The sequence below is a fragment of the Acomys minous genome, assembly GCF_964271855.1.
Source record: "Acomys minous genome assembly, chromosome: 16".
Taxonomy (NCBI): Eukaryota; Metazoa; Chordata; class Mammalia; order Rodentia; family Muridae; genus Acomys; species Acomys minous.
Window position 1 is genome coordinate 39,457,098 of NC_140498.1, and position 15,855 is coordinate 39,472,952.

Here is a 15,855-nt window from a genome sequence, read left to right on the forward strand (position 1 = left end):
CAGCCCCTGAGAACCACAAATGTGTGAGGTTGACCCAGCCCCACCCCCTACAGGTCACAACCTGCAGAGCACGCGCCTTGGGGTCTAGGTGTAGAGATGCTGGTAACAGGACCCAGCAGTGCCCCCATGTGGAGACAAGAGGCATGACACCTGCTGAACCGAGAGCGGGCGCTTTGGCGAGCCTGGGTCTGCAGAGAGAGCCCTCCAAATCACCACAATCACTAGGCCTGTGCTAAGTAAGGGACACCCTGAGGCTGAGGAAACAGGAAAAGGCCCGAGTCTCCTCGGCACGTGAATGGCCATCGAGGGCTTAACAAGCTCTCTTTTTGCTGACTGGGAAACCGAAGCACAGGAAGTTAGAAGCAATAGCTCAGGGTCTCGTGGCCCCGGACTTCCTTGGGAGTCTCTACCAAGATCTAGTGGGTAGTGGCTTCTAGTCTGGCCCACCATGGCAGCTGTAATCCAACCCAGAGTGTGGGAGCAGTCAAGGGGACACTGCAGTGGGGAGGGACTGAGCAGCAGCCAGGTGACCTCAGAGGGAATGTTGGCTTTGTGGTGGCCCTCCCACGAACACTGGGACTCTGGGCACCTAGACCAACATGAATAGTGGCTCTCCTAGGGACCCTGGCTGAAAGTCCTATACAGAACAGTACTGCTTCTAACTGAGCAGGGACCTTCTGGGGACTGGGTGTATGACCCAACTTCCGGTCCCTACTAAGCTTTCCATGCCCTTACGGCAAGTTTCTCATTGCCTATGGGGTGAGGAAAAGGCAGCAGCCACGGGCTAGAGACCTGCCGGATTCAGCAAGGGTCAAGCGTCCCCCACATCAGACATACTCGTGGTCACTCTCAGGATTGATCACTGAACATTTATTCTTAATCCTAGACCCCAGCTGCAGCCAGGGTGCTGTGGCTGCGTTGTGGTGGATAGGTGAGGCCCAGAAGGCTCCCAGGAAAGGACCCAAAGGCTGATGCTAACACTCTATGTGGAAGCCAGGCAGGTGATGACATGGCAGAGGCTCCAGCCAGGAGCCCATAGAGCAGAAGCGGCATCCATGGCAGGTTTAGAGGGATGGGCATGCCTGGAGGACGCCTCTGTACATGCCCCCAACACACCCTCATGCATTGGGGCCAAGCGCTGGATGCAGGCAGAGGAGGTGAGGGCCTGGCAGAGATCAGGGAAGGCAAAGGCACACGGCAGTGGCGGCGGGCAGCAAGAGGCAGGTTGCGGGGCTGCTGCAGGTGACCGAGTCCAGGTAGGCTATGCCAGGACGACCTTTCTCAGGCCAGGGCCCGGGAGGATCCTAGCTCCTGGCTTTGTCGCCCCTCCTGGCTAAGGGCCTGGGCAAGCTTGGGGTGAAGCCGAGGAGGCAGAAAGCTGTTCCAGGAGGAAAAGCCTTAGCTCCCCCCTGGAGGGAGGCTGAGAGGACCATCTGCCTACGGGACATCTCTCCTATGGCTCACATGCCCTGTCCTCTAGCAACCATGGCTGCCTAGCTGCTGAGTCCAGCAGCTCTCAACCCCCAAAGCCGAGAGGTCCTCAGTTGTCTGGCTCAAGTGTCCACTCTGACAGCCACTGCAGGCACGATGCTCTCTGTGCCTCAGTCTCAGGAGGGGGCCGACCTGGCCTGGGCAGGGGCGTGGAGGGGCTGCAGGGCCTTGGCCCTCCACCCATAGGGTTGGGGTCAGGGTCAGGGTCAGTCCTTAGGGCCTGGATGAGCTGTTCAAGGGGTTGAACGCAGGTGTGGGGACTCCAGCAGGCATCAAGGGCAGGCAGGAAGGGGTCAGGTGTACAGGCCTCCACGCACTCGGCCTGTGTGGGGATGCGCAGGTAGAAGGCGTGCAGCATCATGCGGAAAGGTTGGTCCTCCTGGTCCTCAGCCTGTCCATAAGTCAGGTCCCCCACGATAGGGTGGCCAAGGGCGCTGCAGTGTACGCGAAGCTGGTGTGTCCGGCCTGTGGGGTCAGGGATGGGAGGTCAGGCTGGGACGAACCATTCTTTGTCACATCCCTACCTTGCTCTTACAGTTTCCAGCGAGTTCTCTGGGGGTGGCTTGAGAGCCTTCTGGAAGCTCCTTGGGTTTCTGTTGTGTTCTGCAGTTCTGAGGATTGGTCCCAGGGCCTAGTGCATGCTAGGCAAGCATTCTACAGCTAACTATCCCAACTCTCTTCTTTTTTTTTTTTTTTTTTTTTCCCGAGACAGGGTTTCTCTGTGTAGCCTTGGCTGTCCTAGACTTACTTTGTAGACCAGGCTGGCCTTGAACTCACAGTGATCCACCTGCCTCTGCCTCCCGAGTGCTGGGATTAAAGGCGTGCGCCACCACTGCCCTGCTCCAACTCTCTTCTTTCTCCCTTAAAAAAAAATTTTTTTTTAAAGCTGGGCGTGGTGGTGTACGCCTTTAATCCCAGCACTCGGAGGCAGAAGCAGGAGAATTGCTGTTGAGTTCAAGGCCAGCCTCATCTACAAAGCAAGTCCAGGACACACAGAGAAACACTGTCTCAGAAAGACAAAGCAAAAATAATTTTTTAACATACATTTTAATTTTGTGTGCCTTGTGTTCCTACATGTGCTTGTGTGATGCTATACTTTACAAAATAAGTCAGTTTTTTTGTTGTGGTCTTTGAGACAGGGTCTCTCTGTGTAGCCCTGGCTGTCGTGGAACTCACTTTGTAGACCAGGCTGGCCTGGAACTCACAGCGATCCGCCTGCCTCTGCCCCTTGAGTGCTGGGATGAAAGGCGCGCGCCCAGAAGACACCTTCTAAGAGTCTCTTCTTTCCTTCCACCATGTTGATCTGGGACTTGAACTTAGGTTGTCAGTCTTGGTGGAAGGCACCTTCCCCTGCGGAGCCATCACACTGGCCTCTTCTCCTTTTCTTTCCTTGAGACAAAGTCTCACGCAGTCAAAGACGGGCATGAGCCTCTGATCTTCCTGCCCATACCTCCAGAGTGCTGGAGCTCCGTGCTAGTCCACACTAGTGCTGGAACTAGGTAGCTATGAAGCTACCACACCTTGTTCACCCAGGCTTCTTTTTTAAAGAAAGAATCTCCTGCCAAGCGGTGGTGGTGCATGCCTGTAATCCCAGTACTTGGAAGGCAGAGGCAGGTGAATCTCCGTGAGTTCGAGGCCAGCCTGGTCTACAGGGAGAGCTCTAGGACAGCCAAGGCTGTTTCCAAAGAAAGAAAGAAAGAAAGAAAGAAAGAAAGAAAGAAAGAAAGAGAAAGTAAAGAAAAGAATCTGAGTAGCTATTTTTGCAGATCTGTGCCACCAGGAAGGGCAGACCAGACCCTTGGTACCGGATTCATTATATCCCTTGCTACAAATCAGATGTTGGGAATCAGGACAAGCGATTGGTTCAGATTGCCATTGTTGAGTGCATGGGCAGGGAGACACTTGGGCTCGCTAGAGAGCTCAGTTAAACCTCCTGGGTACATACAAGTGGCAGCAAAGATCTTGCTATTGGCTCTGCCCACACACCTGGCATAGGCCCAAGCAGGCCACAAGGCCTATATCTTAAGGTCCTTTCTTACATGACCAGACCCCTGCCCTCCCCTGCCCTGGACATACCTGTGAGTGGCTTCAGCAGCACTTTGGACACAGGGTCACCAGCATACATCCCATATTCCAAGACCAGTAGCTCTGTGAGACTTGGCTTGGGGTTCTCGCAACCTGAATGTAAAGGCAAGTGTGAGGAGGGTCAGCTGGGCCAGTCCTAGAGCTGGGCCAATCCACGCCTGTCTCACTGTTCCCGTCCACACAGGGTTCAGAGACACACCCACGGCCCCACAACAAACCACTATACCGTGTGTGCCCTCGATGCACATGGTATGGGTCCGCCCCTCTGTACTGTTCCTGCCAATGGCATAGTTGATTGTCACCTGGCTTTCCTGGACATGGCCCCGGACCTGCCAAGCAAAGAGGACATCACAAATAGCTTACAGGGTCATACTGCCACCTCTGAGTAGGATGTGGCTGAGCTCCAGGTGGCCACATAAGAGCATGTGCAAGGAGCCTATCCAAGAACCTGCTGGAGTGAGCTAGGAGCCTTGAGTCTCCACACAGGACCCCAGGAACTGGCCAGGACTTACCAGGGCCAGGTAGGCTTTGGTAACTCGCCGTTCCTTGAAGCACTTATAAGCGCTGCCCGCAGCTGCTTTATTCAGGGCCACACACAGTGCCCCACTGGTGGAGAAGTCCAACTGGTGGCAGAACCTGGGGGAGGGGCAGAGGAGCAGCAGTGGCCGGACCCTGTTGTATTCTGGCTAGCACCTCTGTGGCAGAGTCCAGTGTCCCAGCATCCTTTGGGAGGACGCTGCAGTGGGGCTCTCTCTGTGTTGGCTGTGTACCTGAACCCATAGCAGGTGTCAGGGTCAGCCAGCTCTGGGAAGTGGTGTCGTAGCTGCTTCTGTAGGGTCAGGGTCTCCCGCCAGGTCTTGCTATCAATGCGCAGGTCCCAGTGCTTGTTCACCACGAGGAAGTCGCTGCTCTGGTACACGATGGACAGATTTTCCATGCTGCCAGGCTCCATGGTTGGGCTGCACGCAGGTGGGAGTGAGCCTCGGGTGGGAGGGTGCCTGACCTGGACCTCAAGCACTGTGCATACTGACAGGGGGCCAGTACCTGTTGGAACCCTTTATGCCTTCCGCAAGGGGGCCAGGCCAGAGAGGGGGTCCGCACAGGAATGGGAGTTTGGCCAAGGTCAGGAGATTCTGACTTGCCCTGGACTCAGGGTGAGGGAGTTCTTCCTGACCCGACTTGGAATACACAGGCTAGGTGTCCTGCTCAGCCCTGTACACTTCAGGCTAGGTTACGGACTTATCGCTGAGTAGACAAGGAAGAAGACGAGGCGGGTGCTATGGCCTGATTGGCCTTAGACTACCCAGGACCGCAGACACTCCCTAACTTGCCTTCCTCCAGCCGGTGATCACGGGCGGACCCTGTAGGACTTACCTGCAACAGGGCCAAGGGACCAGGATGTCACTCTTCCGCTCAGCATCCAACCTTGCTTCCCTACACTAGATGCCAGGTCTTGGCCTGGCTGGCGCGCAGCCCCGCCTTCACCCTGCACACTCCATTTCGCCGATGGATGGCCGTATTGGCCAATGTCATCCCTGGCCCGGAGCCCCGCCCATTGAAGAATGGTGAGGTCCCGCCCAAATGGTCTGCGCATGCACCTTCTTAGCCCCACCTATTGTTTCCCCCCCCTTCCCCCCGCCTCCCGCACGGACGGATGACTGTATAGGCCAATAGAAAGCGGTCTTGGACCTCTGCTTCAACCACTGAATTATTAGTCCTCAAGACCCGCCCTTTCTCATTGGCCAATGGCGGGCGCCTCTGGGAACGCCGGCTGCTGATTGGCCGTTCCGGAGGCTCACGGGGAGGGGAGGCGCGTATCGGTAGCGGCGCGGGAAGTTCCGAGGGCGACTTAGCTGTGGGAGCTGTAGTCTAGCTGCATTGGGGGCCATGGAAGACTACGAGGAACATCTGCACGGTGTGGAGGATGACTTCCACAACCAGTTCGCGGCAGAGCTCGAAGTGCTGGCGGAGCTGGAAGGTGGGCGCGGGTCCTGGGTCGCGGCCAGGGCTTGCTGCATCCTGCTTCAGTGGTGGAGAGCTTGTGCGGATGGGAGAGGCAGAGGCTGGGGGTTCGCGTCTTGTGATGTACGGCTGCTGTGAACCTCTGTCTCAGCAGGGACGCGGGATCTGGCGCCCTCTGGGTCCCTACAGACTCCAGCGAACCGCCCCACGCTGACTTTCGAAGAGGCCATCGCTGGTGGGGACACTGTCCCGCGCCCCTGCCCTACAGGGTCGCCAGGAAATGACAGCCGCAATACCAGAAAGAATGTTCGTAGGGACCAGCCAGCGTCCTCCAGTATGTCAGATTGGGTACAGGGCACTTAAGGTCGGGGCATGCTAAGGACCGGCTTTCTAGTCTCTGCCATCTTTGCCTCTGCCTCCGCAGGCCCCATGGTTAAACGGCCTAGGCTGGAGGTGGTGAAGAGGCTGAACTTTGAGCCAGATGCGGAGGAGCTCCTGTACCCTGATTCCCCTCCAGGGGACATCACGCCTCCACCCAGTCCTGAGGTTTTCCCTGATGAGATGTGGGTTGCTGGGTGGTTTTGTTTTGTTTTGTTTTGTTTTGAGGGCATGTAATTCTACCTCGGAAAGCTGCCTGTCTCTGGATGAGGCTCAGGGAGTGCAGGCTTGCGGGAGGGTAGGGTGTGGGTCCAGGCACCCCATTGTGAGTGACTGGAGATGCCTGTCCCTCCTAGGCCCTCAGATGTTAGTACTGACAAAGGCATCATGCAGGCTTTGCCAAGTCCACGCAATCCTGTCCTGAGACGGCCCCCTGCCTTAGAGGATTATATCAATGTGACATCCACGTATGGAGAGCGGGCATTTTTGGTACTCCGAGCTGACCTCACAGGCACTGGAGTGCAGGTGTGTGACCACAGCATGGGGCTAGCCATAGCGTTGGTTCCTTTATGTCACCAATAGGCTCTCAGGTTCCGAGGCCAGTTTCACCTGTCAGAATTGCTATAGATAGGCACACCCAGGTAGTCCAATGTTGGGGAATAGCAGTGCCCCTTTGTGGAGGTATGTGGTCTTAGAGTGCCACCCTGTCCCCCAGCAGCTAGCTTTCTGCTCTTTTTTTTTTCTGCCACCCTAAAGTTGACCATCCTGGGACCTAGCCTGTCTGAGTGAGGCATCGCCTCTCCGATGAGGCAAGGCTTCATCTCTCTCTCTCTCTCTCTCTCTCTCTCTCTCTCTCTCTCTGTCAGCTTTATTGGGGTAGGGCATTGTGGGTGCCCCCATGACCTGGGAGGGTTCACAGAGCTAACCATCCATCACTGAGGTGGGGTGGGCAGGGTGAAGGCGGGGCTGCATGCCAGCCAGACTGAGACCTGGCTCCTAGTGTCTGTCGGGAAGCAAGGTTGCATCTGTCTCTCCCAGAACCCTCTCCTGGATGTCCAGTGGCGAGGCCGTGGCCAGCTGGACCTGCTGGGTGTCCCCTTCACCTCCCTGAAGGAACAGGTTGACAGCAAGGTGAGTTAGGTGGAATAGGGAGGTGTGTCTGTTGAATTGGGTGCTGGCTGGGCTTGTCTTGACTTCAGCCTATCCTGTTTCTGTAGCGACGGCAGCAATTGCTTGAGGAGGCCCAACAGCTCTCAGACACTCTGCATAGGTGACGTGCCCACTTCCCACCCCAGGAAGCCCTGTTGGTTTTTGGACTGAGCTTCTGGCATATACGGTGGGCATGGTCACTGTGACCCTGTGTGGTAAATCAGGACTTGATTCTCTTCAGCCTCAGGTCTGAAAGGGAGGAGGTTCTGCTTGAGGGGACCGCTGAGGAGGAGCCAGCCCCTGGCCAGGACGCTGCTCAGCACCACCTCTGGGTGGACGAGTTTGCACCCCAGCACTACACGGAGCTGCTCAGCGATGACGTGAGCTCTTGTTCTCACTCAAGAAGGCTTGCCTTCTTAGCAAGAGGAAAGGGCCAGGACCCATTTGATGGTTGTGTTGCTGGGCCACTGGGTGCTAAGGATGATGTGGGGACTCTTGAGTGGAAAATGGGGAAACTGAGTTAGTCAGCACAGAACTGGTTTACTGCTAGTCGACTGTGACCTGCTGTGGGCTTTTGTTAACAGGTCTGGATGTATTAGCACAGTGGTTCTCAACCTTCGTAATCCTGCGACCCATTAGTACAGTTCCTCATGTTGTGGTGGCCCCCAACCATAAAATTACTTTTATTAATACTTCAGTATTGTAGTTTTGCCACTGAAATGAATTGTAATATAAAGTCCGTGTTTTCTGATGGTCTTAGGTGGCCCCTGTGAAAGGACCATTTGGTCTCCAAGGGGGTTGTGACCCACAGGTTGAGAACCATTGTCCTAGCCTGCCCTCTCACCCCCATCAATTGGAGACAGGTTGTCCTGGGGTGAGCACAGGGTCTCAGAGGTTGGAGGCCTCAGCGAAACTGTTGATAGCCAGGGCCTGCCCCTTCCTTCTGAGCTGCTCAGTGTCCCTGTCTGTTGAAAATGTGGGCTTGGCCGGGGCCCTTCCCTTAGGTTTTCCTCTTAACAGTTCACCAACCGCTGCCTCCTCAAGTGGCTGAAGCTATGGGACCTGGTGGTATTTGGCCATGAGAGGCCTGCCCGGAAGACCCGGGCCAACGTAGAGACAGCCCGGGCTGGGAAGGAGGCCACTGCCCCTGGCAAGTGGAAAAGCCATGAGCAGGTCCTAGAGGAGATGCTGGAAGCTGAGCTGGACCCGAGCCGGAGGCCTCGGCAGAAGGTAAACCCCACCTGGGCCTGGCGAACATGTGTGTGAATATGTCAGAGCTTGGGGCTTTGCCCTCTGGGTAGCCAGTGCTGTCATAATCGTCTTCGTGTGGGTGGGGGGAGGGCATAAGGCTTAATTCTTCTAGAGCCTGTGGGTACAATGGCATCAGGGTTGGCATCAAATGCCAGTGTTGTGAATTTGAGGTTAAATCTATTCTCCCAAGGGTTTAGGTAAAGCCAGTACTCCTTGAAGGCTCTGCACCTCACCAACGGGATGATGGGCAGTAGGGGAGGGGCTTGGGCCCATGGGGCGGGGCTTGTATTCCTGTCAAGTCCCCACATAACTTGCTTCCTCTCACTCTCAGTTAACTCTGGGTGTTCTCCTTTGATGGCTGCAGTGTAGGGAAGCAGGGACCAACCTTGTTTCTAGTCCCTGGCTGCTGGCCAAGGGCTCCCTGGAGGCTAAGGGATCAGTGGTCTATGCTTCCCTTTGGCTGTAGGTGGCGCTGCTGTGTGGCCCTCCGGGACTAGGCAAGACCACGCTGGCACACGTGGTTGCACGGCATGCAGGGTATTGCGTGGTAGAGATGAATGCGAGGTGAGTGAAGAAGACGACCCTTGTCTGGGGCTTCTGTGAGGTTGAGCCTGTGGTGCAGGACCAAAACCCTGCCTGGTGGGTAGAGCTAGGGTCCTGATATGTCGGCTGGCGTTGGGACTTCAGGGCTTACTGAGTGGCCTTGCTGTTTCAGTGATGACCGTAGTCCCGAGGCCTTCCGTACACGCATTGAAGCAGCTACGCAAATGGAGTCAGTGCTGGGTGCAGGTGGCAGGCCCAACTGCCTGGTTATTGATGAAATCGACGGAGCTCCCACGGTGGGCCTCCCTGCTGCCTAAGTGGGTGGGCGGGCAAGCAGGTTGGGTGCACTGGGGCTTTGGCTCACTGACCTCTTCTGTGCCTCCCTGAAGGCGGCCATCAACGTTCTCTTGAGTATCTTGAATCGCAAGGGTCCACAGGAGGCTGAGCCAGGAGGCGTGGCCAACCCTGCAGGGGGTCGGCGGCGCAGGGCTGAGGGGGGCCTCCTAACCAGGCCCATCATCTGCATCTGCAATGACCAGTGAGTGCGGTGGTGGGACGGGCATTCCTCAGCAGCAGGGTCCCTTGGCCTGGCCCCTGCTCCTGGCCCCCGCGCCTGGCCCTGTGTGCCCACCGCAGTTCCCTTCTTGCAGGTTTACACCTTCCCTGAGGCAGCTGAAGCAGCAGGCTTTCCTGCTCCATGTTCCGCCAACTCTGCCCTCCAGGCTGGTGCAGCGGCTCCAGGAGGTCAGCAGGGCAGGGAGGGGGTCAGCTTCCAGTGGGAGATGCATCCTCTACCCTGACCTGCCTTACCACATTCCCTCCCTCTGAGCACCCTGGGAAGTTGGTCACTCATTGGCTGTGGGATCAACTCCTCTTGTGTTGTGCTGTCAGGTTACAGTACAGGCCTGTCGTAGGAACTGCACTGCGCTCTCTGGCTGTCCCCAGCACAGGGCTGGTTACCTGCGTCCGGGGAACCAGGCTGTGGCCACAGGGCTGGCTCTGAGGATGTGTTAGATTGGGCATGGGTCCTCCCAGCAGTGGCAGACACTCTGGTGTTCACCCCGCCTCTAGATTTCCCTGCAACATGGCATGCGGTCCGACCCAGGTGCACTGGCTGCCCTCTGCGAGAAGACTGACAATGACATCCGGGCCTGCATCAACACCCTACAGGTGGGCGGGCGGCTTGGGTGGGGCGGGGCGGGGTGGGTCAAGATGGCCGCTGCTTACTCTACCCTTTGTCCAGTTTCTGTATGGGAGGGGCCGACGGGAGCTGAGTGTGAGGGATGTGCGGACCACTCATGTTGGCTTGAAGGACCAGCGCAAGGGTCTGTTTTCTGTGTGGCAAGAGGTCTTCCAGTTGCCCAGGGCTCAAAGGTAGGTGGGCCAGGTGGCATAGGTGGTCCAGGTGGCATGGGTGGTCCAGGTGGCATGGGTGGGCCAGCCTTGGTCTAGATGCTTTTGTTGTCTGGAGCTGTGAGACACCACCCGAGACTGCTAGGGCTCCAGGACAGCTGTTTGGTGTCACTTGTGTCCCGTGGGTAGGGATCAGGTTGGGTTGGGAGCCCAGTTAGTGCCCCAAGAGGAGTTGCCTAGAGCCTCCTCAATCTGTGACCCTCCCTGACCTTCCTCTGCTTGCAGGCGACTCGTGGGCCAGGACCTGAGCCTACCAGCCCATGCCCTCCTGCTCAGTGATGGCGACACGGACTCCCTGACCCTGGCCTCCCAGCGCTTCTACCACATCCTGCGTGTGACCACCTCTGCAGGCGAGCATGAAAAGATTGTCCAGGTGCCTGTGCCCCCTCAGCTCTCATGACCCTGGTAGTAAACCGAGTAGGTGGTGAGCAGAAGATGCCCTGGGTGGGGTCCAAAGTCAGGGGTGTGGATGGATGGGTGTCAGGCATCTGAGGGGACGGTGGGATTAAGGATGGGCCACAGGAAGGACACTCCGCCCAGGATGGGAACTGAAGGAGTAAAGTTGGAGGGGACAGAAGGCAAGGAGCTCAGGCATCTAAGGATGGTGACTGGGGACCTCTGTGAAGTACATGTTGGGGCTCAGACTGGGTTGTAGATGGAGGGTGCACATGGGGTGCAAAGCAGGCAGGGAGAGAGGTCTGGACTTGAGCAAATGACATGGCCTCCCCTACTTCCCAGAGGCCTGGCTTAAGCTGCCTCCAGCTCTAAGCAGCTTTGGATTAGTAGTGGGGACCCACTGACAATCTGAAAATATGCATTTCGAAGGGGCTGAGTGTATGGCTAGTGGGAGCTGGGCTTGCGCACGGGCCAGCCTGGGTCTACCATGGCCTGAGCTCTGAGGAAAGGGCTGAGGACTGGACCGTGGGGTTCCCCGGGAGGCAAGTGGGTGGGCCCCCCCTTCCCCCCCCCCCCCCCCCCCCCCCGTCTCCGGTCTTCATTAGACCAGTGGATACCTCCCTAGCATCAGCAGTTGATCCCTACACCTTGGACTCCGCAGAGCAGGAGCTAGAGAAAGGATCCCGAGGCTGGTGCTCGTGCAGTGGGGAGAGGAGGGCGTCAGGGGCTCAGGGCCTACCCCGTCCTGCAGGGCTTCACGGCTGCTCACCACTCCTAGGGCCTGTTTGACAACTTTCTACGCCTTCGGCTTCGGGACTCCAGCCTAGGCACTGTGTGCTGTGCCCTTGACTGGCTGGCCTTCGATGACCTGCTGGAGCAGGCTGCCCACCATGGCCAGTGCTTCCAGCTGCTGCGCTACCTGCCCTTCCTGCCTGCGGCCTTCCACGTGCTCTTCGCCTCCAGCCACGTGCCACGCATCGCTTTCCCCAGCAGCCAGCAGGAGGTGTGTCATCTGCCGCATTTGTGCTGAGGGTTTGGCCCCAGGGGTGGGGTAGGGGTGGGGTCCTCCTCAGCTGTCACTGCCTCACTTTCTGTCCTAGGCCCAGACCCGGCTGAGCCAGACAAGGAACCAGATCCAGACGCTGGTGTCAGGCATGGCACCGGTTACCCGGAGCCGGGCCACACCTCAGGCCCTCGTCCTGGAGACCCTCTGCCTGCTCCTGGACGTCCTCGCACCCAAGCTGCGCCCTGTGAGTGTCAGATACGGAGGAAAGGCTGGAGTCTGTGGCTGAGATGGCTCCCGCCGTTCACTGCTCAGTTGCCTCACCTGTGCCCGCTTGACCCTAGGTGAGCACACAGCTGTACAGTGCCCGTGAGAAGCAGCAGCTGTCCAGCCTTGTGGGTACCATGCTTGCATACAGTCTCACCTACCACCAGGAGCGCACGCCTGATGGGCAGTACTTCTACAGGCTGGAGCCGTGAGTTGCCCCCTGTGCCTGGGACACCTACAGTGTGGGTGCCAAAGCCAGAGTGGTCCTGGTGAGGTGTGCAAGGGGTTTTTTTGGTTGCAGTTTAGACCTAGCACAGATGCCCAAGGTCAGACACAGTTCTGAGATCCAAGTTTCAGTGTGGGGTTCGTGTAACCTCTGTCCATCCCAGAGTAGTCTGTGTATCTGCAGCTCCTGGGGTTCCAGAGACCTTGAGGCACAGCAGCAGCAACCCTGTTACCCTGCAGTCTCAGTGAGGACCCCAGTGTCCCTGCCTGTCCTTATTTCCTCCTGCAGCCCTATGCATGTCCCTTGTCATCTCCACATACAGTTGAGGGAACTAAAGCTCAAAGCAGTCAGTCCCTAGCTGCCATGGTGTTAGGATGAGGCAGTGCCAGGACCTCACCCTACACCCGAGGTCTTGAACTTGGTGTGTGGGTTGGTGTAACAGGCAGCCCCTGGTCCTGCCGACCCCACACCCCAGCTCTTGAGCTTGGTATGTGGGGTTGGTGCAACAGGAAGACCCTGGCTCTGCTGACTGGTACCCTGCTATCTTGCCTCACCCAACCTGGGCAGGAATGTGGAAGAGGTCTGCCGCTTCCCTGAGCTGCCTGCCCGCAAGCCTCTCACCTACCAGGCTAAGCAGCTTATTGCCCGGGAGATTGAAATGGAGAAGATGCGGCGGGCAGAGGCTCTGGCCTGGTCGGGAGGTGGCCCCCAGGTAAGCCTGCTCCCTGGCGCTGAGACAGCATACACTATCAGAGGTTTGGCCTTGAGCAGCCACCTCCCATCACACTTCCCTTCAGGTGGACCAGGGTCCCTCAGGGCCTGCAAGTCTGCGGACGGACAGTGGGGATAAAGGGGCCAAGCAACCTGCTCCACGTAACCACGAGCAGCGGCTGGAACACATCGTGAAGAGAGCGGCCGTGCAGGAGCAGGTGTGGGGGGTAGAGCTGGGCCACAATGGTAAGCGGAGGGTGGGGCTTGCTCCTAGTCCCAAGGAGCCACCTGTTGCTCCCAGAGAGCGGGCAGTGGGTTAGGAGAAGTGCTCCTAGTCGCAGGCCTTGCTCAGCGGCCCTGGAGTCTCCTCTCCCATGGGAAAGGCCTAGGTGTGCCCACTTGTCCACCTACCCATCTGATAGCCCCTCTTCTCTGCTAGCCTGAGAGGGACTTCTTTGGACGTGTGGTCATCAGGAGAGTGGCAGTCCCAAGCAGAGGTGCGTATGGGTCGCAGAAGGAAGGGAGGGGATGGAAACATGGGCTGGGTCTGCTGAGGTGCAACCGTTTGCTCCCTGCAGAGGCCGAGGCCCCCGACAAGAGCACAGAGGAGTGGCGCATGGGTGTGGCAGTGGGCAGGAGTGAGGTGTGGTTCCGCTTCAACGAGGGTGTCTCCAATGCTGTGCGGCGCAGCCTGTACATCAGGGACCTGCTGTAGCCCCTGTGCCCCAGGACATCAGATCACACTGATTCCCACAGGGAATGTACAAAAGCAAGGACACCTGGAGAGGTCTATTTATAAAGTCACACCTTACACAGAGTGTGGGTCAGGCTCATAGGATGGTACACTTGGCCTTCTCCACCCAAGGGTTGTTCTTCATCAGGTCGGGGTTCAGGAAAGGGTCCTTGGGGATCCCATCCTCGATCCACTTGAGCAGCCTGTGAGTGGGGAGTTTCAGTGAATGTTGGTCATTCCTAGTGCACCTGCCCACCTTGGGTGTGAGGTTCTGGTTGACACTAGGGGCAGTGGCGGGGCAGGCACACGGCACATACCACAGGGCACTCACTCAGGGATGGTCTTGGATGACATCTCCCTCTTGAAGGCCAGTTGGTACTTGAGGCTCTCCACCTCCTTCTTCATCTGAGGCACATCCCACTCCTCCATGGCGTCGGGGGCGTCGGAGGTAGCCAGCCTGAGGCTGGTGGGCAGGAGAAGCAAAACAGCGGTGTCTGCAACCCCCACCCCTAACCCCCAGCCCTGGGACAGAGACGGAGATCTGTCTGGAGACCACTGCCCATTGGCCAGTACCGCCCATTGGCCAGTACCACCCATTGGCCCTTCCTGAGCTCTGCAGTGATGATGTTGGGGACCTGGGCCTGGACAGTGCCACAGGGACCCACTAACGAGGGCCCCTGAGCCTTCTCTGCCCAGTGGGGCTGATTAGCTATAGAGCAAACTTTTCCTTCTTGGCTGGGAAAATGAGCCTGGCAAGGCCCAGCCCTGGGTTTGGGGGACAGGCTCATCCCTGCCTCGGGAGACTAAAAGATGGACTCCTGGGCATCTGAAGCAGCCCCCATCCTCCTTCCAGTCCGCTCCTAACTCAGATCCTGGGTAGGGTGAGGGCCCTGAGCTGCTGGGTGCTGCCTGGCCCTCCTGGGTGCTTGTTTTGCATGGGTAAAGAGGGGATGGGAGGATTTGGCTGCAGTTTGCATATAGGTGGGGGTATGTGCAGAAGGCCTGGGGACACAGGCCTTTCAGCAAACCCAGGACTTGGGAGGTGGGTAGCCTCTGGAGGCCAGTGTTTTCCTCCACAGTCACAAGTCACTGCTCTGAGTAGGGAGAACTGTCTGTTGTGACACCATAATGGGCCTTCCTATTTGGGTGCACTCCAGAAGACCTAGTCTCTGGTTCTCCCGCCAATCACAGCTTCCTCGACCTTGAGAGGGGTCTGGCCCCAAACGCCAGGCGCTTCCGGGCAAATCCTCTATCCCGGGATACTGCAGTTGAGGCGGCCTTGGGGAGAGTCTAGGACCCGGCGTTGGTACTCCCTTTAGAGCGGCCCATTCTAAAGAGGTTCTAGGAGGGCTCGCAAGGAACGGGTGAGAGGTTGGGTAGGCTAGTATCTCTGGGTGTACCCGGCCGCCTGCAGAGTACCTTTCCCAGGGACCCCAAGTTACAGTGCCCCACCCTGCCAGGTTCTCCAGCGCCCCACACGCACGTGGGCGGAGGATCAGCTGCGGGTCCTCCACAAACGGGAGCACCTGGGCTGGGGGCTTGGCCCGTCACTGGCCCTACCTGTGCTGCTGCCGCCGCCGGAGCCCGGCCACCGGTGCACCCTGAGACGCCCCCGGCCAGGCGCACGGCGGCGCACACGGGCACTGCGGGCGGCGCGCACGGCGCAGGACAGACGCGCCCCCGCCGCGCAGCGATGGCTCCTGCGCCGCTGGACTCGATCTGTCGGCCGCCCCGCCCCCGAGGCCCGAAAGCAGTTGCCCTGGTCCCAGGAGTTAGAATTAGCCCTGGGGCCCCACCTGATCAAAACCTAGAGCCCTGAGGTCTGATTCCCCCAGTCTGTTCATCGGACTTACTTTTGAAGGAGACAGCAAAGGCAGAGATGACAAGGGCTGAGAGATGTGTGGAGTGAGGCTGGGCTGTCCGAGCCAGGGGAGCCTAGGCAGGTGCCCCGCCCACTCTTGCCACCTGGGGCCTTGGCACCGCCTTAACAGGGCTGGGCTGACCCCAAGAGCTAGCTCCCTGGGTTGCTCCTACAGCCACTGCAGGTCTCCCCTGGGGTGGGACATGCAGCAGTGAGGGCTAGTCCAGTCTTTCCTGGGTCCGCTAGAATTGCTGGCAGTCCTGTTGGCTGGGTTCTTCGACAATCTTGTGATACTGGGACCAGGCCCCGAAAGGGTAACGTATGCCCCAACCAATGAGGCTTCTCTGGTCAGGGCCCTCCTATGCTATCAGCCAGCTGAGAACAGG

At 58.1% G+C, this 15,855-nt stretch overlaps 3 protein-coding genes across 8 annotated transcripts; 1 reads left to right on the top strand and 2 right to left on the bottom strand.

The window, feature by feature from the left end:
• Window positions 1–855: 855 nt before the first annotated feature.
• Window positions 856–5,135, bottom strand: RPUSD1 (RNA pseudouridine synthase domain containing 1). 3 transcript variants are annotated; one of them, XM_084764172.1, is made up of 6 exons: window positions 4,951–5,135; window positions 4,347–4,535; window positions 4,089–4,212; window positions 3,803–3,905; window positions 3,568–3,669; window positions 856–1,956 (listed from the first exon to the last, which is right to left on the bottom strand). In XM_084764172.1, exons 2-6 carry the CDS (start codon window positions 4,526–4,528, stop codon window positions 1,541–1,543), a joined length of 927 nt encoding a protein of 308 aa, XP_084620298.1. In that variant the 5' UTR covers window positions 4,529–4,535; window positions 4,951–5,135; the 3' UTR covers window positions 856–1,540. The 3 variants fall into 3 exon arrangements, with proteins under 3 accessions (XP_084620298.1, XP_084620299.1, XP_084620300.1); XM_084764173.1 differs by lacking the exon at window positions 4,347–4,535 and having other exon boundaries at window positions 4,951–5,134; XM_084764174.1 differs by lacking the exons at window positions 4,089–4,212; window positions 4,347–4,535.
• Window positions 5,136–5,336: 201 nt separating this feature from the next.
• On the top strand, window positions 5,337–13,692 carry CHTF18 (chromosome transmission fidelity factor 18). 3 transcript variants are annotated; one of them, XM_084764169.1, is made up of 22 exons: window positions 5,337–5,554; window positions 5,690–5,872; window positions 5,933–6,101; window positions 6,273–6,441; window positions 6,955–7,047; window positions 7,134–7,186; window positions 7,307–7,445; window positions 8,086–8,295; window positions 8,783–8,880; window positions 9,032–9,155; window positions 9,249–9,397; window positions 9,510–9,603; window positions 9,931–10,029; window positions 10,103–10,233; window positions 10,498–10,645; window positions 11,447–11,671; window positions 11,769–11,918; window positions 12,016–12,146; window positions 12,732–12,876; window positions 12,962–13,093; window positions 13,315–13,372; window positions 13,454–13,692. In XM_084764169.1, the coding sequence occupies exons 1-22, from the start codon at window positions 5,464–5,466 to the stop codon at window positions 13,588–13,590; spliced, it is 2,928 nt and encodes a 975-aa protein (XP_084620295.1). In that variant the 5' UTR covers window positions 5,337–5,463; the 3' UTR covers window positions 13,591–13,692. The 3 variants fall into 3 exon arrangements, with proteins under 3 accessions (XP_084620295.1, XP_084620296.1, XP_084620297.1); XM_084764170.1 differs by having other exon boundaries at window positions 5,352–5,554; window positions 5,963–6,101; XM_084764171.1 differs by having other exon boundaries at window positions 5,352–5,554; window positions 5,693–5,872; window positions 5,963–6,101.
• GNG13 (G protein subunit gamma 13) lies at window positions 13,650–15,602 on the bottom strand. Of its 2 annotated transcripts, none has more exons than XM_084764178.1 (3): window positions 15,462–15,602; window positions 13,940–14,071; window positions 13,650–13,811 (listed from the first exon to the last, which is right to left on the bottom strand). In XM_084764178.1, exons 2-3 carry the CDS (start codon window positions 14,035–14,037, stop codon window positions 13,706–13,708), a joined length of 204 nt encoding a protein of 67 aa, XP_084620304.1. In that variant the 5' UTR covers window positions 14,038–14,071; window positions 15,462–15,602; the 3' UTR covers window positions 13,650–13,705. The 2 variants fall into 2 exon arrangements, with proteins under 2 accessions (XP_084620304.1, XP_084620305.1); XM_084764179.1 differs by lacking the exon at window positions 15,462–15,602 and adding an exon at window positions 15,169–15,325.
• Window positions 15,603–15,855: the final 253 nt, after the last annotated feature.